At 42.2% G+C, this 26075-nt stretch overlaps 1 protein-coding gene across 1 annotated transcript; it reads right to left on the bottom strand.

Moving 5' to 3' along the window:
* Nucleotides 1–3593: 3593 nt before the first annotated feature.
* LOC126100430 (cell surface glycoprotein 1-like) lies at nt 3594–17972 on the bottom strand. Its single transcript, XM_049911035.1, has 2 exons — nt 17935–17972; nt 3594–5991 (listed from the first exon to the last, which is right to left on the bottom strand). The coding sequence occupies exons 1-2, from the start codon at nt 17936–17938 to the stop codon at nt 4067–4069; spliced, it is 1929 nt and encodes a 642-aa protein (XP_049766992.1). The 5' UTR covers nt 17939–17972; the 3' UTR covers nt 3594–4066.
* Nucleotides 17973–26075: the final 8103 nt, after the last annotated feature.

Here is a 26075-nt window from a genome sequence, read left to right on the forward strand (position 1 = left end):
TCTGGAGTATTGCTGTGCGGCGTGGGATCGCATCAGATAGGACTGACGGATGGCATCTAAAAAGTACAAAGAAGGGCAGCTCGTTTTGTATTATCGCGAAATAGGGGAGATAGTGTCGCAGACATGATACGTGAATTGGATTGGCAGTCATTAAAACAAAGGCGTTTTTCGTTGCGACGGGATCTTCTCATCAAATTTGAATCACCAGTTTTCTCCTCCGATTGCGAAAACATTTTGTCGGCACCCACCTACATAGGGAGAAATGATCATCACGATAAAATAAGAGAAATCAGGGCTCGCACAGAAAAATTTAAGTGCTCATTTTTCCCGCGTGCCGATCGAGAGTGGAACGGCAGAGAGATAGCTTGAAGGTGTTTCACTGAACCCTCTGCTGGGCACTTTATTGTGAATAGCAGAGTAATCACGTAGATGTAGATGTATTTGTAGGGAAAATTTAAGAAAATATAAAAAATAAAATAAAACAGTTAAATAAAAAACCCACCCTTGTATCATGTTCACGTGCGGGACCAGCATAGTGACAGGTGTGGGAATGCATCGTGGCCTGGCCTCTGGTTTTGACCCCTGCCCATCTCTCCACCCAACCTGAAGCTGAATGCGTCCATTCGTTCCTGTAAATAAAACGAAAAAAGAAACGTGCGTAATGCAACAGACTCCGAACATTGAGGTCCTAGGTTCAAATTCCGGATATGGGCTGCGACGTTTCCTCGTTCCAGTCCCTCCAGAACGGCTCCATATCCACTCCCCTGCTACAGAATGAGTATCGCGTACCTTTTCCGAGAGAAAAAGATGGCCGTTGCAATAGGCCCTGCACCATCAACCTTCCAGTGCTGCAGCGAAGAAAGTCTTCACTATACGAGCTATCAGTGCAACAGCCCGGTCGCGGGATTGTGCTGAGGTCTTTCCACTATTTTTAACTTTAATTGGTTATGGCAACTGACATTTTGAATAACGTCTGTATGGAAACAGCTTAGCATTGTTATAAACTGTTATGTATGGCAAAAGACTTTTTTAAAAAAATATTCTGTAACTTCTATGCATATCATTGCGTCTAGTAGTTTTCGGAGCTGGTCTGACAGTGAGAAGGACGAACGTCACTGTACTGTGTCGTGGACAGCGAGTACCATAAAGAAATATAGAAAGAGCGCGAACTAGAGTCTTCGAAGGATGGAGATAGAACTCGGCTGTGTCGCGTTGTCAAAGGAATCATACCGGAATTTTCCTACGGTAACGTAGAGAAACAGCTCAGAATCAAAATCTGGCTACCTAGACTGGGATTTGAAATCCCGACCTCCCGGCTGATAGTCCAGTGTCGTACCACTGAGCAACCTCGCTGGGTGACCACCACGAATCGATTGCAAACGTTTTCTTTGCAAGCACGACACACGTTACATACTCGGTAAATTCGCCTTTTTCTCGGTGTCCTCAGTACAATACAGCCACAACTGCATTCAGAGTGAGAAAACCGAACGAATTACAACTTAAGGAGTTAATTCTAAAATGAACTGTAGACTCCGCAGACATGGTCGCATATTGGTTTGCTCGAACAGATAACCTGTTTTGGCCTTATAGCCATCCTCAGATCTGGAAGAGCAAAATAAAAAGAGCAGACACCACGCGGAATCCGTAGCTGTGATATGTATTATGTAAACTGATTTGTGAAACGTGTGGTCTAGCGGTTCTAGGCGCTCAGTCCCGAACCGCGCGACTGCTACGGTCGCAGGTTCGAATCCTGCCTCGGGCATGGATGTTTGTGATGTCCTTTGGTTAGTTAGGTTTAAGTAGTTCTAAGTTCTAGGGGACTGATGACCACAGATGTTAAGTCCCATAGTGCTCAGAGCCATTTGAACCATTTTTTTGATTTGTGAAACGTAAACATGAACCTCCTGCATAAATTCGGAAACCCCTAAAAAGTAAGTTAGCTTCTTTATAAGGCAACAACACAGAGGACATGTAGACAGCAGATGAGCTGATTAACAATATACGTTATACTTGAACAGTGCATGAAAGTTAGACATATTGACGCTCGTGGGACTAGTTGAAGAGGAGTTGGCAGTTTATCAAGAAACAAATATTTTTTGAGAACAATGAAATCTCAAAAAATGTAGTAAAAATGTCGATCTTAAATTTGACAGTTACATGTAAAGATAATTTTAGTAAATGATATAAAAATTAATGCAATGGGTAGCTTCTGATCATAAAAGAGCGTGAATTAATTTAATTACATTTAAAAATCAAGTTATTTGTTGGAAGGAGTATAAATTAACCCATATTCCGAACGTGACTTCTTTCAATGAATTGATCAGATATTTTATACATAGTTGTAATTTTCGTCAACTGTGGTATACATTTCAGAATGAAATTCAGTAGTCAGTTGCAGCTATTTTTATTTTCCGTTACTGGTTTTGATAAATTAATTTTTTGTCTTCAGATGTCTACTAAATTGGTTATTGTAAATCTTTAGACCTTGGCTATACATTTACGTAGTGTACAAGAAGTATATTAGAAAAACTTCCTTAGTATTGAATTAGCAGATGTCAATATCCTCTTCGCAGAAGTATAATACCGTATTACTTTCAAAAAGGTACGTATTGTATGGGACAATTGCAAACACATTTAAGATCCGCTTTCGTGAGCACTTGCTCAACAAGGACGGTGAGTAATCGTACAAGTCTACTTTTGCAGAACATCTCAAAAGCGAGAAACATCCTCCCCTTCCATCCTAACTTAACATGGAGATTTTGTGTATACTTGGCAAGGGGTAAGAAATGAACCTTTTCGCAGAATTTGAGGTATATAAATGTTCCGATCTAATTCAAAAGATTTCTTGAGAGATCAACTTGCATTAAAAATTTGAACGCATAGAACCTCTTATGAAATGTGAAAATTTGCCCATTTCTCTTATATATTACAACTTTGTGCCATGTTTTTTTTCAAATTTATTATATATAACTTCTTTGCGATACTTTTTAAATGCTTTTATACATGTACCTTGCTACTGGCACAACAGCTTCACATGAACATAGATGTGATGCAGTTAGTATAAACTAGCAATCTGTCAATCTGTGTTTACAATAATGGCGTACGTACGTTTTTGGACATATTATGGCAACATGCTTCTATGAAGAAGATACTGACAGCTGCTGATCTAATATTAAGTATGTTCTGTAATGCACTTCTTATACTTTACGTAAATGTATAGGTAAGTCCCAAATATTTATAAAACCCCTAAGTTTGTAGGCTTCTGAAGGTGGTAAATTAATTTGTCGGACAGGTAAAGTGAAATAAAAATATTTGGAACTGACGACTGAATTTTATTCTGAAATTTGTCAGTTGCATGGGTCAAGTTAGGGAGAGCAATTCTAAACTTCTGTCGCTGAATGCTCGGGACTAAACTGATGGCTGAACATTGTGCTCCTCTATTAGCGAGAAGACGAGATGGAGCAGTTTATGTCAAAAACTTGATTTAGATGTGTCAATACTGTATATTTAACTCATTACAACAGCAGGCTTTACCAGAAAGAAAAATCCATCAGTGAATTATTCACGGGAGACAATACATATTTATTAGCAATATCAAGGAAAGACAAAAATACAGCACAAAATATTTTTCGAGATTTTATCTTACAGTTATAAAATACAGGGGTACACAATAAAAGATCTTTCGTAGAGGAAAACGCTTTGCTATATTATTCATCACAAACAACACAAATTCTTTCGCATTACTGTGGAATGATAAATATATGGCACTATAAAATTTGTCAAGGTGGCATCTTATAGCTAAAAACTAACGGAATACACAATAAAAGATCTTTTGAAGAGGAAAATGCTTTAATCTGTTATTAATTATTTCTTCGCAGAATTGTGGAATGACAAGCATATAGCACTACAAAATTTTTCAAAGTTGCATCTTATAGCTAAAAAAATACAGGAATACATAGTTAAAGATCCTTGATCAGAGGTACGTAGTTACATAGGGCAAGTCACGACAAAGAGTGAAATACGCTGAGTGTCAGTTACAATCTGCACACAGTCGCCATGCCGACGCCTACCACAGCCAATGCCTCCTGGCGTGAGAGCCAGAACTTATTGATGGCGAGTTTCGCCACCACCTACGCCAGAAAGGACGTGGCGTTGGGGGCCAGAACGAGAAACCCAAAGATGGTTTAGGTCTGGTAGGGGTGCGAATCGTGGTAGTGGTCGTTGTACTTGTGGTCGTCGTAGAACTGGTTGGTATATGTGGTCTCAAGGTGGTTGTAGTAGTGGTTGTAGTGGTGGTAGTAGGTGGTAAGCTGGGAGTCGTACTTTGAGGCAGTTCACTCGTTGTTGTTACTGTTGGTGCAGATGTTGGACTGACAATGGTTGGTGGAGCATCAGTTGGTACATTAGTTGGCTTTATTGTAGTAGTTGTAGTAGTAGTAGTAGTAGTAGTAGGTGGATTTGTGGGAGCTACTGTTGGCACATCTGAAGGAGTGGCGGTAGAAGGAATTTCAGTTATAGTTGGCCTTGTTGTTGGGGCTTCTGTGGGTGGGTTGGTAGCTGGAGTACGTGTAGGTTCTTCTGTGGGTTCTTCTGTTGGCATCTCAGTGGGAGCATTTGTAGGTTTTTCTGTTGGTACGTCTGTAGGAGCCTCAGATGGTTCTTCTGTGGGAATATCTGTTGGTTCTTGTGTTGGCACTACTGTAGGAGCTTCTGTTGGATCTTGTGGTTCTTCTGTTGGCTCCTCTGTTGGAGCTTCTGTTGTTGCATCAGTTGGCTCTTCTGTTGGTGCTTCTGTGGGCTCTTCTACTGGTTCTTCTGTTGGTGAGTCTGTGGGTTCTTCTGTTGGCTCTTCTGTTGGTGCTTCTGTTGGCTCTCCTGTTGGTTCTTCTGTTGGAACTTCTGTAGGAGCATCAGTTGGTTCTTCTGTTGGTGCTTCTGTGGGAGATTCTGTTGGCTGTTCTGTGGGATCTTCAATTGGCTCTTCTGTTGGTGGCTCTGTGGGAACATCTGTTGGCTCTTCTGTTGGTGGCTCTGTGGGAACATCTGTTGGCTCTTCTGTGGGATCTTCATCTGGCTCCTCAGTTGGTTCCTCTGTAGGATCTTCTATTGGTTTGTCTGTTGGTTCTTCTGTAGGATCTTCTATAGGTTCCTCAGTTGGTTCATCTGTGGGATCTTCTATTGGCTCTTCTGTTGGTTCTTCTGTGGGATCATCTATTGGCTCCTCTGTTGGTTCTTCTGTTGGATCTTCTACTGGCTCCTCTGTTGGTTCTTCTGTGGGGTCTTCTATTGGCTCCTGTGTTGGTTCTTCTGTTGGATCTTCTACTGGCTCCTCTGTTGGTTCTTCTGTGGGGTCTTCTATTGGCTCCTCTGTTGGTTCTTCTGTGGGGTCTTCTATTGGTGCCTGTGTTGGTTCTTCTGTGGGGTCTTCTATGGGCTCCTCTGTTGGTTCTTCTGTGGGATCATCTATTGGCTCCTCTGTTGGTTCTTCTGTGGGGTCTTCTATTGGCTCCTCTGTTGTTGGCTCTGTGGGAGTATCAGTTGGTTCTTGTGTAGGAGGGTTCGTTGGTGGCTGAGTAGGAGGATTAGTTGGTTCTTCTGTTGGTTGCACTGAAGGAGTTTGGGTTGGCAACTCAGTTGTTGATGTTGTGGTAGTTGTTGGTTGCACTGAAGGAGTGTGGGTTGGCAACTCAGTTGTAGTAGTAGTAGTTGTTGTTGTTGTTGGAGGCTGATGAGCTGCGCAGCCTGCTTGGTCTGGCCAGTCACATATCATCAGGGTTGGGTTGAACTCTGTGCCACTCGGGCACGGCATCAGTACTCCATGCCCATTTGCGCAGGAATAGTACTTGGTGCAGTCTGTTGGGTGTGGCACGTTTATTTTGTAGTTGGGGTCACTTTGTGGCAGACATCCCGAATCGTCTTCTGCCCGAGGCATTCCTCTCGCCTGGGCTATCAGACTTACCAGGAGCAAACTCAAAATTCTTCTTGGCCGCCCTGAAAAAGTAATTAAAATTTGTTAGAACATTTGTGAGGCTAGCTCCGTGCATTTATACAGCTATATAAGCATTATCTATTACACTTAATGAATGACACTTTTCGTTTTGTGCAAACCATGTTCATATCTTTTGTCTCTTGACTACCATCATGGAGTTAGATCTCTACGACATCTAGTTTACGAACTGAATTTCAGGTTTTAATTGTTCAACATAATACTGTCTCTCCCTTCAAGAAGAAATCATAGTAGCCTAATGCAAATGCACAGTTCTTGACTAGTATAACGTAATTCAAAGAACTGTCTCATACTCCTTGTAAGAACATAATTAGTATATCCAAATTCACATTAAAAGTTTTGATGGATTTTAGAAATTGACTAGACAGTATTTTATATAGGAATTAATGTCCCGAAATGTTCTGTTTTCATGCTACAGAAACTAACAACTAAAACAGCCTATTCTACTTTTTAGCGCCTGCTGGATGGAAAATTAACGAAACTCAATGGTCAGTACCGGGTGGTCACTTGTATTCAATCATTTACTGTGTTATACTCTTCATAAGGCGCTTGTGGAAGTCTGTATCAAGGAGCAAGTCGCTATTGTGTCCATCTCCCAGCGTTAACTCGAACTTAGCCAAACGTAGGTGGTACTTCCCTTTACTTAGACCTTAGCTGCCGTTATAAGACTGAAATTGTCTGTTCCACTTGTCTCACAAAGGTAAATAATACTTGGCTGCATCAGGAATGTAACTGGGTTCTCAATATGCACGCAGACGGACACTGGGCAGCAGAGCGGGAATGATTCCTTGCAACCAAGGTTATTCTTAAATTTGTGAACTAAAAGTTTTGTGGTGACAATGTCCAGTCATAGACATTACCGTAATAGCAGATCAACAGTGACGAGGAGTGTAGAACGCCATATGTTACTGTAGAATGTTTCGATTGTTACTTAGCGTTGAGAAATGGCATCAAATCAACTCGCTTGCACCAGACAGGCCTACATGATGTTTAGTTTTTTGCAAATATAATAATTACTTCTTGTAGTGACTTTCTGTAAGTCTTTTAGCTCATAAAAAGAGAAATGACCAGACAAGATCTGTTTACAATAATGATGATGCACTTTAGAGATGCGTCACATCATTTACATATTTTGGGGTAACAGTAAAATGTGATATGAAATTGAACGAACATGAAAAATGGTAGTAGCACAGGTGCCTGAAAGATTTAGATTTGTTGGTATACTTCTGGGAATGTCAGAGTACGTGTAAGGAAAATCGAATACAAGACACTAGTGCCATCAATTCTAGAGTACTGCCCCAGCGTTTGAGTCCTTATCACGTGATCAGATATTTTTCCTCACTTAAGACACGAATGGAAAAAGGGCAGAAAAATCTCTGATAGTGTTACGAAATGCTCTTCACCTTGTTAAATACATACATACACATAGGAATCTAAAATGTAGATTCCATAGTCATTACAGAAAACGGAAGTACATTTTACCTGTTTGTACCTCTGGTATGGATACTGTACTTTAATAGTGATAAGTGTTAACGACTAGGCCTTCGTAACAAGATTTAAAAGTGTGAAAATGTGGAATGGTATTCAGAAACACGTTGTAGATGGGGAGCTATGACACATTCTTTGTCTCCAGGTGCCTAACTTTGGGATCAACAAGATCAGTGACGTAAACCTTGAATGTTTGAGACGAAATTTACTGTCTCTCATTCGCACTCTAGCTCTGTCCCCGTGCGAAAACCGTAATTATAGAACTGGAATTTCACATCTTATTCTGAAATCTGAGTCGTGATTAAACGCAGCTTTTCTTCAAGAAGCACGTGTGACACTCTCTATGACAGTGAAGATCTGATAGCACTACTAAAGGAAGCGCTAAAAGCGCCTTGCTTACAGTTCTTGTTCTGATAATGGAATCCCTCTACCATCGCAACATTATTCATGATTTTTGCATCTGTTAGGCAACACACACAACGAGACACACAAAAGCATCCTTTTCAGGTGAAATCAAAACTGGAAACCACACGTACGTTTAAAACAAACGCCAAGCCAACAACTTGGGCCTACACAGTCCGTAGCACTACTAAAGGAAGCGGTAAAAGCGCCTTGCTTACAGTTCTTGTTCTGATAATGGAATCCCTCTACCATCGCACTTCAGTCCAATATCTTCAAAAAGACTTTTTAATCTTTTTATTTTTATTCGATGCTACCAATTTATTATTTTGAATAAGGCTTTCCTTGTTACTGACAGTCTGTATTTTATGTCGACTCTGCTGTGGTCATAGTTATTTTTCAGCCCAAACAGAAAACTTATCTACCACATTTAGTATCTCATTTCCAAATTTAATTCCTTCAGGTTCGCCTAATTTAATTTAACTAAATTACATACTCTCGTTGTACTTTACTTGATGTTCATCACACAATTTTCTTTCAAGACACTGTCTGTTCTACTCAACTGCTCATCCATGTCCTTTGCCGTCACTAGCAGAATTACATTGTCATCGGCAAACCTAATGGTTCTTATTTCTTCTCCCTTAAGTATACCTCTCTTTCCAAATATGTCATTGGTTTCCTTTCCTGCAGTGATGGCTTAATGTACAACCTGAACGATATGAGGGAGAGGCTACCAACTTTTCTCACTCTCCTCTCAGCTACTGCTTCCCTTTCATACCCTTCGACACAAACTTCAGTCTGGTTTCTATACAAGTTGTAGATAACTTATCGTTCCTCATATTTTTCCCTCTTATCCTCAAAATTTCAAAGAGCGTTGTCTAGTCAACATCGTTAAAATCTATCCCTAAATTTTCAAATACTGTAAACATTGGTTTGCCTTTTACGGGCTATTTTATAAGAAGAGTCGTAGGGCCAGTATTGTCTCGCGTGTTCCCACGTTTCTTCGGAACGCAAACTGATCTTCCCGTAGATCGGCTTCTAAGAGATTTTCCATTCTACTGTAGATAAGTCGTGTCATAATTTTGCAACTATTATTGCTTTGATATACGTGTGTGATAGAACTACAAGATAATCGTCAAATTTAGCGCGAAAAATGTAACTCAGCATTCAAACAAAGTCGCGGTTTCCGACTGCAAATATGTTGATATCCTTAAGTACGTCAGCAAATAACAAAGAGTCAACATTTATATCAAGGAATGATGTCGTATGTGAGGGATGCAGTGCCGAGAAAAGGCGTCCAGTGTGTTCCAGCTGCAGCTGGACATTGCGCTATTAAACGATAAATACATCACTGTGATCGGTGGGTAAATTCTAAAGATGATAAAACTGTTAATTATTTAGCTGCTTCCGAATACAACTAAGTGATACGAAATGAATTTCTTTTCTCTACGGATAAACCTAATACAGGGTGTTAGAAAAAGGTACGGCCAAACTTTCAGGAAACATTCCTCACACAAAAAGAAAGAAAATATGTTATGTGGACATGTGTTCGGAAACGCTTACTTTCCATGTTACAGCTCATTTTATTACTTCTCTTCGAATCACATTAATCGTGGAATGGAAACACACAGCAACAGAACGTACCAGCGTGACTTCAAACACTTTGTTACAGGAAATGTTCAAAATGTCCTCCGTTAGCGAGGATACATGCATCCACCCTCCGTCGCATGGAATCCCTGATGCGCTGATGCAGCCCTGGAGAATGGCGTATTGTATCACAGCCGTCCACAATACGAGCACGAAGAGTCTCTACATTTGGTACCGGGGTTGCGTAGACAAGAGCTTTCAAATGCCCCCATAAATGAAAGTCAAGAGGGTTGAGGTCAGGAGAGCGTGGAGGCCATGGAATTGGTCCGCCTCTACCAATCCATCGGTCACCGAATCTGTTGTTGAGAAGCGTACGAACACTTCGACTGAAATGTGCAGGAGCTCCATCGTGCATGAACCACACGTTGTGTCGTACTTGTAAAGGTACATGTTCTAGCAGCACAGGTAGAGTATCCCGTATGAAATCATGGCGGTGAATCAAGGAAGTACAGTACATACTGACGAAACTAAAATGAGCTATAACATGGAAATTAAGCGTTTCCGGACACATGTCCACATAACACCTTTTCTTTATTTGTGTGTGAGGAATGTTTCCTGAAAGTTTGGCCGTACCTTTTTGTAACACCCTGTATACAGAAGAAAATACATTTTCGATTGAGCACTCCTTATTCATAGAAGTAAAAACACTGAAACAAAAGCTGAAGGAGCAGAAACTTCACAATATTGTCAAAGGTTGAGACCTTCTACTATGCTCATAGAGGGCCACAGTCACATTTAGATAGAAGACATGAGCTGCGTCAGAACGCGCCAAGAAAACTATTAATCTTGACTTCCCACAGCAATACAGCCGTCCTTTATTACCAGTATTCCGCTATGCAAAAGCCTCGGCTGGAAATGTCAACCTCAACAGAACTTGTGTCCGCTACATATATTCCGACTTTTCGGAGTAGCCCTCTGTTAACTCGATATATCACGTACTGATTTCCAAGTAGATTCCACTAGGCCTCTATTCGCAACCATTACAAATTCAAACAGCAAACTATTTGTTAGTGTAATTTTAACGTATTCTGCTTTGTTCCTAGTGTGCGGAGGCAAAAAGCAGATCGCCAGTGCAGTTTATTCGTGTGATGGGCGAGGATTACAGTGCACTATTATACCCACATAAAGTAAATTCTGTGTGATAACGATGCATGGCAGAGCACTATGAGAAATTCAAGTAACTGTGCTGGAAAGCCTTCACCTTACGTGCGCATGTCGTTGCCTCTTTTCTGTGATAGGGCCTACATGAATGTTGCAATCACCTTCATTACTAGAAGTGGAATTTTTGTTTCAGTATACCCCTTGCTTACGATCATTCAAAGATAATAGTGTTATGTAGAGACCAGCTTCTTAAGCAAACAATCTGGTAATGCTAAACACCCTACCTGAATTATATTTTATATGTATTAGAGCATTACTAACGTGTTACGTTCCCTTGGAGTACACCCGATGTAGCTTTCGATACCGTCGAATGCTTGCCGGACCTGTATAACCTACTGGGTTCTAGTAATCACAAATTCACTGAGCCAGTCGCATGCTTAAAAGATACTCCGTTATGATCGTGTATTGTACAACCAATGGCTTCAGCATCATAGGCACCCTGCGGCAGCAATCATGGTGCACACATTTTTCCTCAACGCAGACTGTTGGCATAAATGTACTATTTTATCAATTAAAGGAATATACCTTAGCCATTAACTCGTCCTTTCGAATAGAAAACAGGACAAGCCTGAATAGGACTTGTGCTCTGAGCGTTCCTTACAAACTTAATTACGTATATAGATATTTCATCTATAGCTTTCGCTTAGTCGTTTTGCGAAAATCAAAATATGTGACATAAACGGCCGTATTTTATGACTGCATTGATTAAGAAGCTCATTTTTTTTTCAAACCACCAAGGCACCATATATCTTAGTATTCGACATAAATTTCAACCTGATATCTCTACCTGTTCCAGAGAGAAAGGGATCTCAACAGACAGATAGACATACAGGTGGACGGACAAAAAATAAGGAAAAATATATTTTTATATGATATAATTACAGATTAACAATTTTCGGATTTTTTTCTTTTATTTGTACTGTGAAACTTTGCTTCTTGCCAAATTTCATGATCCTTGGTCAACGGGAAGTACCCTAGGTTTTTACAAACGAGTTTGCGAACATCAGAATACACGACGTAAATGGCCGTATGTTTTGAACGCATTAACTTAGAAGTTTAAACATTTTACACCACTGAGAGACCTCGTAGACGATAGTATCTGACATAAATTTGAACTGATGCCTCCGCCCGTTCCTCAGAAGAAAGGGGTCTTAACAGGCCAGACAGGAGGAGAACAATGTGATGCTACAAGGCTTCCGTTTCTGTCCACTGAGGATCGGAAACCTAAAAAGGACATTTATATATTTAGTAAGGCATCGTAGGTAATTTCACAGCTGGTAAGTTCAGATAACACTACCGTGTTATTTGAAATGTTTCACATAAATAGGAGGAGAGATGATTAACTCCAGATCTTAGTTCCTACGTTTGCGTCAGTACGCCACAAATCAGTCAACAGTGTGCGGCCAAAATCTCATGGTGTTCCGGTACAATTTTAACCCCTGCCTAATCCACTGCCGGTCACGTCCCCCAGGAAGAATAACTGCCTGTAGATCTCTGTGCATGCCTGAATTTCTCCCCTCAGGGCTTTGTGTGTGAAGCATCAGGGTGGAAGTAAGACTTTTCTTCGCTTATTTTAATAGTAAGCCTTTGTAAGACTGTAAACGTTTTCCTATAACGTCCTTCTACGGATAGTTTTTGAGCGTTTCTGTCACGCCCTCGCAGTGATCAGAGGAATGCGTGCCGAACATTGCAGCATTCTCCTGAAGATGGCCATCAGTTGGATCGCCGAAAGGTCGAATCGAGTTTATTTTAGGATCTGGCAGCAAACCCGAAGAGACTTTCAATGTACATCATGTCTTTGAATCTTCTCTATTTCTTCCACTGATCCTACCTGGTAAGTGTCCCCCACGAGAAAACTATACTCAAAAATAGATAGGACGATAATCTTCTTATGATCTGTTGGTTATCGTCTCTGCTACCATTCCATAAAAAGCGAGGACGTATCTCTCTCTTTCCTAGCGTTTATCCAGTCGTATGGAGTCCTCCGTTTTCATGTTTTGAGAAATTTATTTTAAGTTCGTGGCCCCTCTGAAACCTCAATTTTCAGTCAACTTAAGGGAGGGAAGTAGTGTGCGTCATCTGTGAATCGTGTAAATTTTTTTTCTCTTTTATCGTATTTTAACTTTGTAAATCGTATTTTCTGAGGCGGAGATTGACAGCCGGCCAGTCATTTTTCTAAGCGAGCGTGGAGAATCTTCTTGAAACTACACTCTGGCTCGTCTCTCTGTCTAGGAAGCAAGCTATGCAAAGCAGTCAAACAAAAGTGAGTACGTAAAATATATGACATTTATATTATGAATATGGTGCCCGTTCGAGCGATCAGAAGCTAGCACGACTGCAACACTTAAGTACATTACAGGAATGAAAATTATTTCCACCACCCGTATTTTGATCCACATACTTCAGGTTTCGTGATTTGCTGACGCTGAAGAGGGAAACAAACGGGAAAATGTGATAAACGCAGAAGATGTGTTCGGAAACTGATTTCTGTAAAGTCAAGAAGCCGTAGATGTCGACCTCATTCAGGACGCGATTTCCACCTGGTATGAAGGTCTGAATCCTAACGAGGGTTCCCGTACATCATCACGCCATTAGAGTAAAATCTTGTACAACCACAATGCGAAATTTTCAATAGTACAACCCTGTCTGTGTAAATATTGTTTGCCAATGACAGAGAATGTAATCTGAAAATTAAGCTAGTGGAAGACTTATTAGTACATGGTGCATCTACACAAATATTTGAAATACGATAGCCAAAAGGGAAAAACTACTGTAGGCCAACTGTCGTAAACTCTGAAGCAAGCGGTGTTTTTTCGCCGTATGACTCGTTGCAGTCTCGTGAAAGGGAACAATCGTTTCTTGCGTCTGAAACGCCTGTTATTTTTTGATCGCCCTGCGCAATTACTTCATTGTTCGAGCATGAGAACTGCCATTACGAATCCGCTTTTTCAGCAGACGCCAAAAGCTGTCCAACAGCTGCTCTGGTGAAGGAACAGAGTGCTGTTGTTTACCTGTCGACAAACTGGTTTCCTTAGCACCAGGATGAGTCCTTTATACATAATCGTCGCCCAAAATAAATCCAGCACCAATACCGCAACGTATATGAATGCAGCTAAGAAGAGTGTTGCATGTATTGGTTCAAATGGCTCTAACAAGGGAACCTCCCCATCGCACCCCCTTCAGATTTAGTTATAAGTTGGCACAGTGGGTAGGCCTTGAAAAACTGAACACAGATCAATCGAGAAAAATGGAAGAAGTTGTGTGGAACTGTGAAAAAAATAAACAAAATATACAAACTGAGTAGTCCATGTGCAACATAGGTAATATCCAGGACAACGTGCACTCAGGAACGTCGTGGTCCCGCGGTTAGCGTGAGCAGCTGCGGAACGAGAGGTCCTTGGTTCAAGTCTACCCTCGCCTAAAGAGTTTTAATTTCTTTATTTTCGCAAAGTTATGATCTGTCCGTTCATTCGTTGACGTCTCTGTTCACTGTAATAAGTTTAGTGTCTGCGTTTTTCGGCTGCACGGCAAAACCGTGCGATTAGTAGGCGAAAGGACGTGCCTCTCCAATGGGAACCGAAAACATTTGATTGCAAGGTCATAGGTCAACCGATTCCTCCACAGGAAAACACGTCTGATATATTCTATACGACACTGGTGACGGCATGTGCGTCACATGACAGGAATATGTTGTCGACCCACCTAACTTGTACACTTGGCGAATGGGTAAAAAGATTCTTCTACCTTGCCCTATTTGGGTTTTCTTGTGGATGTGATAATCACTCCCAAAAAAGTGATGAAAACATAAGAGTTTGACACATAAACTGCAACAAATGAATGCAACAGTTTCACAGTCGGACAGTTTTCCCTGTGCTCTGTGAAAAGATATGTTTTTAACGTTTTCAAATTTTTCCGTGTGTAGATCGTCAAATCCTGCATATGTCCAAGCAAACCTGAACATGTCCTGGAATTTTGGAGAGCGAAGTTGATCATGTGTGAATGCCTGAACTTTGATAATACTCTGAAAATAAAAAATTAAAATCTTCAGGCGAGGGAAGACTTGAACCATGCACCTCTCTTTCCGCAGCTGCTCACTTTAACCACGGGACCACGACGCTCCTGAACTCACTCTTTCCTTATGTTGCCTATCTTTCGCATAGACTACTCAGTTTGTATATTTTGCTTATTTTTTTCATAGTTCCACACAACTTCTACCTGTTTTCTCAATTGATCTGTGTTCAGTTTTTCAAGGCCTATCCACTGTGCCAACTTATAACTAAATCTGAGTGGGGTGCGATGGGGAGGTTCCCTTGTAAGCACTATGGGACTTAACATCTGAGGTCATCAGTCCGCTAGACTTAGAACTACTTAAACCTAACTAAACTAAGGACATCACGCACAACCATGCCCGAGGCAGGATTCGAACTTGCGACGGTGGCAGCAGCGCCGTTCCTTACTGAAGCGCCTAGAACCGCTCGGTCGCAATGGCCGGCTGTTGCATGTATTCATGTTACCTCCTGAAGGTGTTGAAACTTAGTGTAGAATATTTCCATTTCATTTAATATATCCCTTGAACACTGAAAGTATCTCGTCCAGGGATACTAAAAAGTCACTCTTTGGTCGGCTGTCGTGTATTTCGAACCGAGCGGGGTGGCGCAGTGGTTAGACACTGGACTCGCATTCGGGAGGACGACGGTTCAATCCCGCGTCCGGCCATCCTGATTTAGGTTTTCCGTGATTTCCCTAAATCACTCCAGGCAAATGCCGGGATGGTTCCTCTGAAAGGGCACGGCCGACTTCCTTCCCCATCCTTCCCTAATCCGATGAGACCGATGACCGCGCTGTCTGGTCTCCTTCCCCAAACAACCAATCGTGTATTTCGACTGCAACAGATATGTGCAACGGTAGATGATGGAGGACTCAGTGCACTGTCGGTGAACTCTGTGCATAAATTTCAATTTTAGTGGTTATCCGCAAATCGTATTATAGTCCATCAACAACTGTTATAGTGAACCACACAACCACTTACAGTACACTTTGAGTCCCTCTCGTTTATTGCGCCCTAGTGTACATCTTCTTCATGCGTACTGCAGCGACCAAATTAATAAGGGAGTTTTTTCTAGACTTTAGTCTTTAAACTACTTTGATACAGCGTTCAACCGGCGCCTATCCTGCAGAATTTTGTGTACCTATCCATTTCTACTTCACTAAAATTCCTTCACTAATTGGATTACATTTTCATATATTTACACTGCCCCTGTTTGCGCAGATTAATACAGACGCTGTTGAAACTTATTTAGAACCTGAACGGCCCTCTAGAAAAAAAAACGCAGTGATTTCCATTATTTTAATATTTTCAACAATATCCATATTAATACTAGAGGTTCCATTAGAATTTACCATGACAGTGAAAAAGAAATCAGACAATGAGAGTATCTAACATCAGTACTATCCATAGCACAAGCAGAAGTAGTTTTCAGATTCCTGAACTAGGAGAAAGAAAAAGTAATGCATATTAATGAAGCAATACTAATACATCAGTAATTTACTGATGCCATTATACAATGTGTTTCTAGTATACATGAACTCGAACACCCAATAGCGCAAGTTAACACTGAAAGTATGTAAGTATGCTTTAAAATCAGTTATAGCAGAGCTAAAGTATTGTACAATCAACGAATATGAACAGAAAAACTGTGCAAATTAACAATGAAATCAGAGAAACTGTTGAAGCGTTTTTTTTTGTATTTAGAGGAGTGGAAGAAAAATACTGAAAAACGTAGCTGGCCTTCAGTGCTCTTGGTAACGCAGAGTCTTTAAAGCTAAGCAGACGATTATGCGACAAGGGAAATTCATTGTCAGTGTCAATAACTAATGAGGAGACGGTTATACAACACCGTTTCTCGACAGGTGACGAAAAGACTGGAGGTATGGACCATCTGCTCAAATAAATTATTGGTTTATTGCGTTGTACCATACGCGTTTCGCTTCTTTCTTTTTCTGATGCATCTTCAGTGGCGATTTTGTGATATTTTTCCATTTGAATAATTCTGGAGTTGTTCATAGTTGGCCTGCGTGCACCAGGATGCCAGATTTTCGGCGTTTTTGAAGACATTTCAGTTGAACGCTTTACTTTCGCCGTGTATTGACAGTGTGTATTTACTTTACATGCAGTGAAAGTGAAGCGTTCAGTTAAAATGCGGGCATGGTGGTGTACACAAGCCAATTGAGCACAACTCCAAAACGATACATATGAAATAATTAGATCACAAAATTGCCAGTGGCGATGTTTCATGAGCAGGAAGTAGTGAAATGCGCGTGTCACAACGTAACGCAAGAAGCCTTACATTTAGTTGTATGGATGGACCGCATCCCCAGGAATACAAAAGCAACTGAGGAACGACACGAAACACTAAAAAATTGTAAAGAAATACGTTGGCAATTACTGGGGGGTGAGGCAAGCAAATTGATCAGAGAACAAACTGAAGTGGAAAGTGTAATAATGATCGAACTGAAAATGAGGTGGAGGTGGGAAGGACGTGTTACCAGGCTTGTGAATGACGCAACGACCATGAAAGTTCTCTGCGAGATTCCAAGATCGAGACGACAGCCTAATAGGTGGAGAGACGACATTAGAAGATATTCACCACCAGCACGAATGAATATGGCCGAAGGCTGAATTGCGTGGAGAGAAAAATCTGGAGCAGGCAGCGAATGTCAAAGCGTAGATAATGAAGATGGCATTGCTGTTAATACGTTTTCCCTCCCACTGCTTTATTGGTACTGAGTGAACTATTCACAGTATATATACCCCTTCTTCCTCGCCCGTTCTTTCTAGTATTCACGTTGTCACTTAAATTACATCATCGGCAACCTTGCATTTTGGAGCGAAGGATAAATGCGCATGACACGTCCAGTCTGTGTTTGCGAGACCGTCTCGGATGCCGATTCCTTCCATTCGCGAGCACATCTGTCAGAAAGACTTGCACTCTCAACTGTCTCTTCGGCTGTTTCTGTAGGACGAGCACCGATTGGACAATAGTTTTGGATCCCAGTCTTAGTTCTAGGTTTACCTCTAATAACTTTTAAAAATCATGAATAATCTGATACGAGTAACAGAAGTCGCCCTATGAAGAACGAACAATTCACTAGTTCCACCGTAAGAATATAAATTCGATAGTGGAGACCAAGAGAGCTGAGATCAACTGAGAAGAGTATCGGAATGGACTTACCCATTGCTTGTATCGTTGTTAACCAGCTTGTTCGTGTAGAGGACAACCGGCAATAGACCGTCCCCAGACGCGACGTTCTTATATCTGCCGCGCTAATCTAAGCAGCAGTGCCATCTGTCGACTGCTGTAAGTAACATACGATCGCGGTAACCAGCGTGACATGTGTTGACCGCTGATAACGCAACTTCGGCACCCGAATTCTTAGCACAATTATTATGCCATTACCAGCACGCAGATTACGATCGCAGAGATATTTTAGAGGTATGCTTAAGTGCTACGGACAAAGTCTATTCAAATCACGTCGACGACATCGCATTCCTTTGTGACGTACGATTACGTACGGCCACGAAGTGTTACGTTCTTGCCGAAATTCCCAGTGACGGTTTTACATACTTTTTCCAAATCTCCCTGGAAGTTTGTGTGGTTTTCTGCAGACAATGTCACTGACAATTTCATCTTCCTGGAGAAATTATGTAAAGTCCATGATACTGTAAAGGATAATAAATACGTAGGGACTACAGAAAGTAAGTTACACGTGTCGACTCACGCTAAAATCGTCAAGCAACAAGAATGTCGCATTGCCATAAGAGAGTACACGTTCCAGGTTACTTGCGAGCTGCGGTACGGATAACAAGCGTACCACAGTGTGGGCGTAAAATGGCGCAGCGACTGGAAACGTGCTCCAAAGTTGAAGTACGCTTGACAGTACGATTCTTGTGGGCAAAGGGTCTAAACTGCATACTGATTCACTGTGAAATTCTGGTTGTGTATGTGTACCAAATGCAATGTCGCATTATGCAAACTGACATATGTGAAGTTGAGAACACAAACATCTTTGCCAATGTGAAAGTTGAAAAATGCTACAAAAACAAATGCTCCAGATGGAAATTTCACATAAGCTGTGTTCTAACACTGATCTGGAACGCAACCACCTTTATTACACGTTTTAACTGTCAGTTGTTGTTTATCCAAAGGCAACTCAACACCAAATCAAAGTAATATACTGATCTATTTTGACGAAAGCTGAAAGACAGTGAACTGTAGAAATTCGTAGCCTGCAACGGTACTTTCTGAATAAAGTAACCTAAAACCAATTTTTGGCGTGGATCCTGTACGCCATCAACAATTTATTTTACATAACAGCCATGGTCTCCTACCATATCTTTATTTCACGTAACTGCATTAAATTTTTGTACCTTCCTAGCCAGTGCCTCGATGGACCTAACCACATTTTCATGCTATCCGCGTTTTGTTTCTAATATTGACTGCGAGCACTGTGATCAATCCTAAGAAACAAAGCTAATCTATGATCACTCCATTGATATAAAGTTTCCCATGAGTATTACTAATGTCATCTATCGGCCTTTGGATACACTCCGTGAACAGCAGTTTCGATAAAAATTGTTGGCACATGTGTTTCTTTACTTTGGCCCAGTTGCCTCAGTACCACTCTTTTATTCTCAACACAAGGTCCAAATAAATTATCTGACTTTTTATTGTAGTGGTGTTCGTCAAAGTGTAGAACAAAGCTTTTCCACTTCACAGTGTTAAACGCTTTTCCAAGTCAGCACGAGTTAGAGCGTTGTTTTATATTCACTCAGTTCCTCTCCTCTTTTACATTATAACGAGTCTCACCAACAGGTTCTCCACTTGACTCTCTGTCCATCCCAGTACTTGTCTGACAATAAGTAAAAGCACATTGTGCCATACGGCGCTAATTTTTCGCAACAAGTCTCCTTTGCTATAGTCTGTTGAAGTATGCGCCTTAAAATCCGTCGCTAGTCTTCTAGTTTTAAATGTTTCACACACTGATTTCTATTATTAGTGCTGCATCTCGTCTCATGTTGCTTTCACTGAAGCATCGCTTTGTTGTGGAACATACACACATCAAAAAACGTTTTGCCTCACCCCGGTTACCAGATCTCCGGAAGGTAGACGTTGACTGTGCTTGTTATATCACAGACACAGTCCCTTTGACTGTTCAGAGACGTCACTAAACCCACCCAAAGATGTAAACAACCACGCATGAGCAGCACCTATTAGACGGAGTTGGTCCGACAGCCGATCAGTTCCAGTCATTCCACCAGGAAGGAGGTACACCGCTCGTGTTGCCTGTAGGTCAGCCATGCCTAGACGATCGATACCGATGTTCAATCGCGTCCGCATTGTTACTTTATGACAGGAAGAGCTCTCAACAAGGGAAATGTCCAGGCGTCTCGGAATGAACCAAAGCGATGTTGTTCGGATATGGAGGAGATACAGAGAGACAGAAACTGTAGATAACATGCCTCTCTCAGGTCACCCAAGAGCTACTATTACAGTGGATGACTGCTACCTACGGATTATGGCTCGGAGGAACTCTGACAGCAACACCACCATGTTGAATAATGCTTTTCGTGCAGCCACAGGACATCGTGTTACGACTCAAACTGTGCGTAATAGGCACTCACGACGCCCATGGCGAGGTCCATCTTTGCAACCACGATACCATGCAGCGCGGTACAGATGGGCCCAACAAAATGCCGAATGGTCTGCTCAGGATTGGAATCACGTTCTCTTCACCGATGAACTCTCAGAACATAGGTGATGCAAAACACCGTCGGAGACGTGTTTGGGGGCAACCCGTTCACGCTGAATGCCTTAGACGAACTGTCCAGCGAGTGCAGCAAGGTTTAGGTTCCCTGCTGTTTTGGGGTGGCATATGTGGGCATAACGTACGCCGCTGGTGGTCGTGGAAGGCGCCGTAACGGCTGAGCGACACGTGAATGCCATCCTCCAACCGATAGTGCAACCATATGGTCAGCACATTGGTGAGGCATTCGTCTTCATGGACGACAATTCGAGCCCCCATCGTGCACATCTTGTGAATGGCTTCCTTCAGGATAACGATATCGCTCGACTACAGGGACCAGCGTGTTCTCTAGACATGAACCCTATCGAACATGCCTTGGATGGATTTAAAAGGGCTGTGGACTTCGTGAGCCACCAACAACTCTGAGGGATCTACGTCGAATCGCCGTTCAGGAGTGGGACAATCTGGACCAACAGTGCCTTGATGAACTTGTGGATTGTATGACACGACGAATACAGGCATGCATCAATGCAGGAGGACTTGCTACTGGGTACTAGAGGTACCGGTGTGTACAGCAGTCTGAGCCACCACCTCTGAAGGTCTCGCTGTATGATGGTACAACATGCAATGTGCGGTTTACATGAGCAATAAAAAGGGCGGAAATGATGCTTATATTGATCTCTATTCCAATTTTCTGTACAGGTTCCGGAACTCTCAGAACATAGGTGATGCAAAACATTTTTTGATGTATGTATCAAGTAGTAGTGGAGAGGATGATCTGTTATGTACTGTCTCTGCCCAGTATGCTGCACTAATGGATGTCTGTCAAATATTAGTTTACGTAAAATATTTATAAACGACATTGGTTCTACTTGAAAGCTAAGCTTTCTCTCTTTTAAATGGATTATACAATCAAATAGTCTTAATTGTGTGTAATTTATGCAGCCGTTTATTCAGAGAGATCTAGTGTAAAACACATCACATCGTAAATTATGTGCCGACAACAGTTAGCCCTCGCAAGTGCAGCACAAAATAGACTCCATTTGTCTCGGAACAGAATAATTATTTGAATGCAATAAATGGAATTTAGAGCGGAAGGGTTGCAAAGTTTATGCGCTTCTGAGTGTAACTGAATTCGTCTTATAGCCAACCATACACGCAATGCACATGTTTATGCAGTCTGAGCAGTCTGAAACAAAACTACACCTCACATAAATGCAAAAAAACCTGACCTTCCGACACAAAAATCATTTTTTTGTTCTCGAGTTTGCATGGCGTAATTCCGTGATTACAGCTCAAAAACGTCCCAGGTCGAGGTACCAAACTGATCCTCCGAATGGATTAAACATTCTCAGATGATATCGACAGTTTGTAAACACATGATGTGTATGTGAAGTGAAGAGTCCTGGACGCCCGCCAGGTTGTGACGAAAATGGAGCACGAATTCAAACCGCTTTCCATCTCGCCTGCCTGTCGGGAGTTACAACTACCTAAAACAACAATTTGGCGTGTTTTGAGACGCCGGTTGGTTCCGAAATCGCGCAATTTACAACTGTTACAGGCTCTACTTCATGGCGACAAATCCAAACGTGTGGTATTTTCTGACAAGCTGCAGAATGTTATGGACAATGATAACACTTTCGCATAACTTGTCGTGTTCAGTGAAGAAGCGAGTTTCCACATCAGTGGGAAAGTAAACAAACACAATTTTCGAATTTGGGGCCTGCAGAACCCACATGCACACACTCAACACGTACGAGATTCATCCAAAGTGAAAGTGTGTTTTGTGATATCTCACTCACCTGTTTATGGCCCATTCTTCTTGGATGGAAACACGGTTAACGGTCAGCAGTATCTTGCTACGTTACAAAACTGGTTGTTTCCGAGGCTGAACGAGCGACAACTTCATTTTTCAACAAGATGGGGCATCGCCTCACTGGAGGCACCAAGTGGTTGAATATCTGAATGAAACTCTACCGAGCCGTTGCATGGGTCTTCAGACCGCCGGCGACTTAGCACTCATCAGCTTGGCCGCCTCGGTCACTGGATTTGACAGATGATGGCTCTGAGCGCTATGGGACTCAACTGCTGTGGTCATAAGTCCCCTAGAACTTAGAACTACTTAAACCTAACTAACCTAAGGACATCACACACATCCATGCCCGAGGCAGGATTCGAACCTGCGACCGTAGCGGTCGTGCGGTTCCAGACTGTAGCGCCTTTAACCGCTCGGCCACTCCGGCCAGCCTAAGACGGCTGCTCAGTTTGTCTCCCAAATCGTTTACATAGATAAGGAACAGCAAAAGGCCTACAACACTCCCTTCAGGAACGCCAGAAATCACTTCTGTTTTACTCGATGACTTTCCGTCAATTGCTACGAACTGTGCCGTCTCTGACAGGAAATCCCAAATCCAGTCACATAACTGAGACGATATTCCATAAGCACGCAATTTCACTACAAGCCGCTTGTGTGGTACAGTGTCAAAAGCCTTCCGGAATTCCAGGTATACGGAATCGATCTGAAATCCCTTGTCAATAGCACTCAACAATTCATGTGTATAAAGAGCTAGTTGTGTTCCACGGGAACGATGTTTTCGAAACCCATGTAGACTGTGTGTCAATAGACAGTTATCTTAGAGGTAATTCATAATGTCTGAACACAACATAAGTTCTAAAATTCTGCAGCATATCTACGTTAACGATATGGACCTGTAATTTAGTGGATTACTCCTACCACCTTTCCTGAATATTGGTGTGACCTGTGCAACTTTCCAGTCTTTGGGTATGGATCTTTCGTCGAGCGAACGGTTGTATACGATTGTTAAGTGTGGAGCTAATGCATCAGCATACTCCGAAAGGAACCTAATTGGTATACAGTCTGGACCACAAGACTTGCTTTCATTAAGAGGTTTAACTTGCTTCACGACTATGAGGATATTTACTTTCACGTTACTCATGTTGACAGCTGTTCTCGTTTCGAATTCTGGAATATTTACTTAGTCTTCTTTTGTGAAGGCATTTCGGAAGGCTGTGTTTAGTAACTCTGCTTTGGCAGCATTGTCTTCGATAGTATCTCCATTGCTATCGGGCAGAGAAGGCATTGATTGTTTCTTGTCGCTAGCGTACTTTACATACGACCAGAATCTCTTGGGATTTTCTGCCAGGTTTCGAGACACAGTTTCGTTGTGGAAACTGTTATAAGCATCTCGCATTGAAGTCCGCGCTAAATTTCGAGCTTCTGTAAAAGATAGCCATTCTTTGGGATTTTGCGTCTGTTTAAATTTGGCATGTTTGTTTCGTTGCTTCTGTAACAGTGTTCTAACCCGTTTGGTGTACCACGGAGGATCAGCACAGCCGTTTGTTGATTTATTTGGTATTAATCCCTCAATTGAATTCAAGCCACATCTGGTCTACACTTATATTACTAATTTGGAATGAGTGGAGATTGTCTCTCAGGAAGGCGTCAAATGAATTTTTAATCTGCTTTTTTGAATAGATATATTTTTGCTTATGTTTGAAGAATTTGGGGATTGCAATGTTCAATCTCGCTACGACAACCATGTGTTCACTAATCCCTGCATCGGTTTTGATGCTCGTTATTAACTCAAGAGTATTTGTTGCTGAGAGGTCAAGTGTGTTTTCACAACCGTTTGCTATTCGCATGGGCTCATGAACTAACTGCTTGAAATAATTTTCAGAGAATGCGTTTAGCACAATTTCGGATGATATTTTATGCGTACCTCCGGAATTAAACATGTATTTTCGACAACATATCGAGGGTAAGTTAAAGTCACCACCAACTATTATCGTATAGTCGGATACATATTTGAAATCAAACTCAAGCTTTCTTTGAACCTTTCAGCAATTGTATCATCTGAATTGGGAGGTCGGTAAAAGGATCCTATTATTATTTTATTCCGGTTGCCAACAATGACCTCTGTCCATACTAACTCACAGGAAGTATCTACTTCAATTTCGCTACAAGTTAAACTACTTCTAACAGCAACAAACACTCCACCGCCAATCGTGTTTAGCCTATCCTTTCGGAACACTGTTACGTTCTTCGCAAAAATTTCGACTGATCTTATATCCAGCTTTAGCCAGCTTTCAGTGCCTATAACGATTTGAGCGTCAGTGCTTTCTATTAGCGCCTGGAGCTCTGGTACTTTCCCATCACAGCTACGACAATTTACAACTGTTATACCAATGGTTCCTGTATCTATGTGCTTCCTGTGTTCAGCCTGCACCCTTTGTGACTGAAGCCCTTCTTGTGTTTTCCCGAGACCCTCTAACCCAAAAAACCACCCAGTCCACGCCACACAGCCCCTGCTACCCGTGTAGCCACCTCCTGCGTATAGTGGACACCTGACCTATTCAGCAGAACTCGAAACCCAACCACCCTTTGGCGCATGTCGAGGAATCTGCAGCCTACACGGTCGCAGAACCGTCTGAGCCTCTGATTCAGACGCTCCACTCGGCTCTGTACCAGAGGTCCGCAATCGGTCCTGTCGACTATGCTGCAAATGGTCAGCTCTGCTTTCATCTTGCAAGCCGAGACTGGCAGTCTTTAACACTTCTGTTAGCCGCTCGAAAACAGAGAGAATCTCTTCTGATCCAAAGTGACACACATCACTGGTACCGACGTGAGCAACCACATGCAGTTGGCTGCACCCTGTGCTCTTCATGGCATCTGGGAGAACCCTTTCCATATCTGGAATGTCTCCACCCGGTATGCACACAGGGTGCACATTGGTTTGCTTTCCGCTTTCCCTTCTTGTCAGACAAGTCCCTGAGGGGCCCCATAACGCGCCTAACGTTGGAGCTCCCAACTACTAATAATCCCACCATCTGTGATGGCCCGGATCTTGCAGGCTGAGTGGTTTCCTCTTAAAAAGGACAGGCGACGACATCCGGCTCAGCGACAGTGTCAGCCACAGACAGCAACTGGAACCTGTTCGTCAGACAAACCGGGAAGGCCTTACGTGCGCCGCCTGAGAAGTCTTTCGCCGCCTGCTTCGTCCCGGGGTGATCTTCCACTTGACCACAGGTGGGGGGTCGTCCTCAGTGCGAGCAGTAACTGGGTTGGCCACCGGTGAGGACCGATCGAAGGACTAAGACGTGCTGGACACCCATTGAATCTCCACAGCCGGCCCACAACAGTGGTGCTCATCCACTGCAGCCTCAAGCTGTATAACCGAAGCCATCACAGCCTGCAGCTGAGAGCGAAGTGTCACCAACTCGCCTCACATCCGCACAGAAAAATCGCAGTCCCTGTCCGTACTAAAGATCGTGGAAAACTAAACTATACAGATAAACGGACTATCGGCACGTGCTGCGCAACTCTGCTGTAGACCCTGACGAAGACGCAGGAACTGTGTCTAATAATACGCAGATATTCAAAAACCTAACTACCGAAGCACTCAGGTGAAACTAAATAATTCGCCCCTGATTAGGAACTTGTAATATGTCACAAAATCGGTTTACTTTCCGACGCAAACGAAAACGCGAGAACTGTGCCTATTAGATATTAAATTTAAACACAGAAACTCAAGAAACCAAACTATTAAAG

Source organism: Schistocerca cancellata, chromosome 9 (assembly GCF_023864275.1).
Source record: "Schistocerca cancellata isolate TAMUIC-IGC-003103 chromosome 9, iqSchCanc2.1, whole genome shotgun sequence".
Lineage (NCBI taxonomy): Eukaryota > Metazoa > Arthropoda > Insecta > Orthoptera > Acrididae > Schistocerca > Schistocerca cancellata.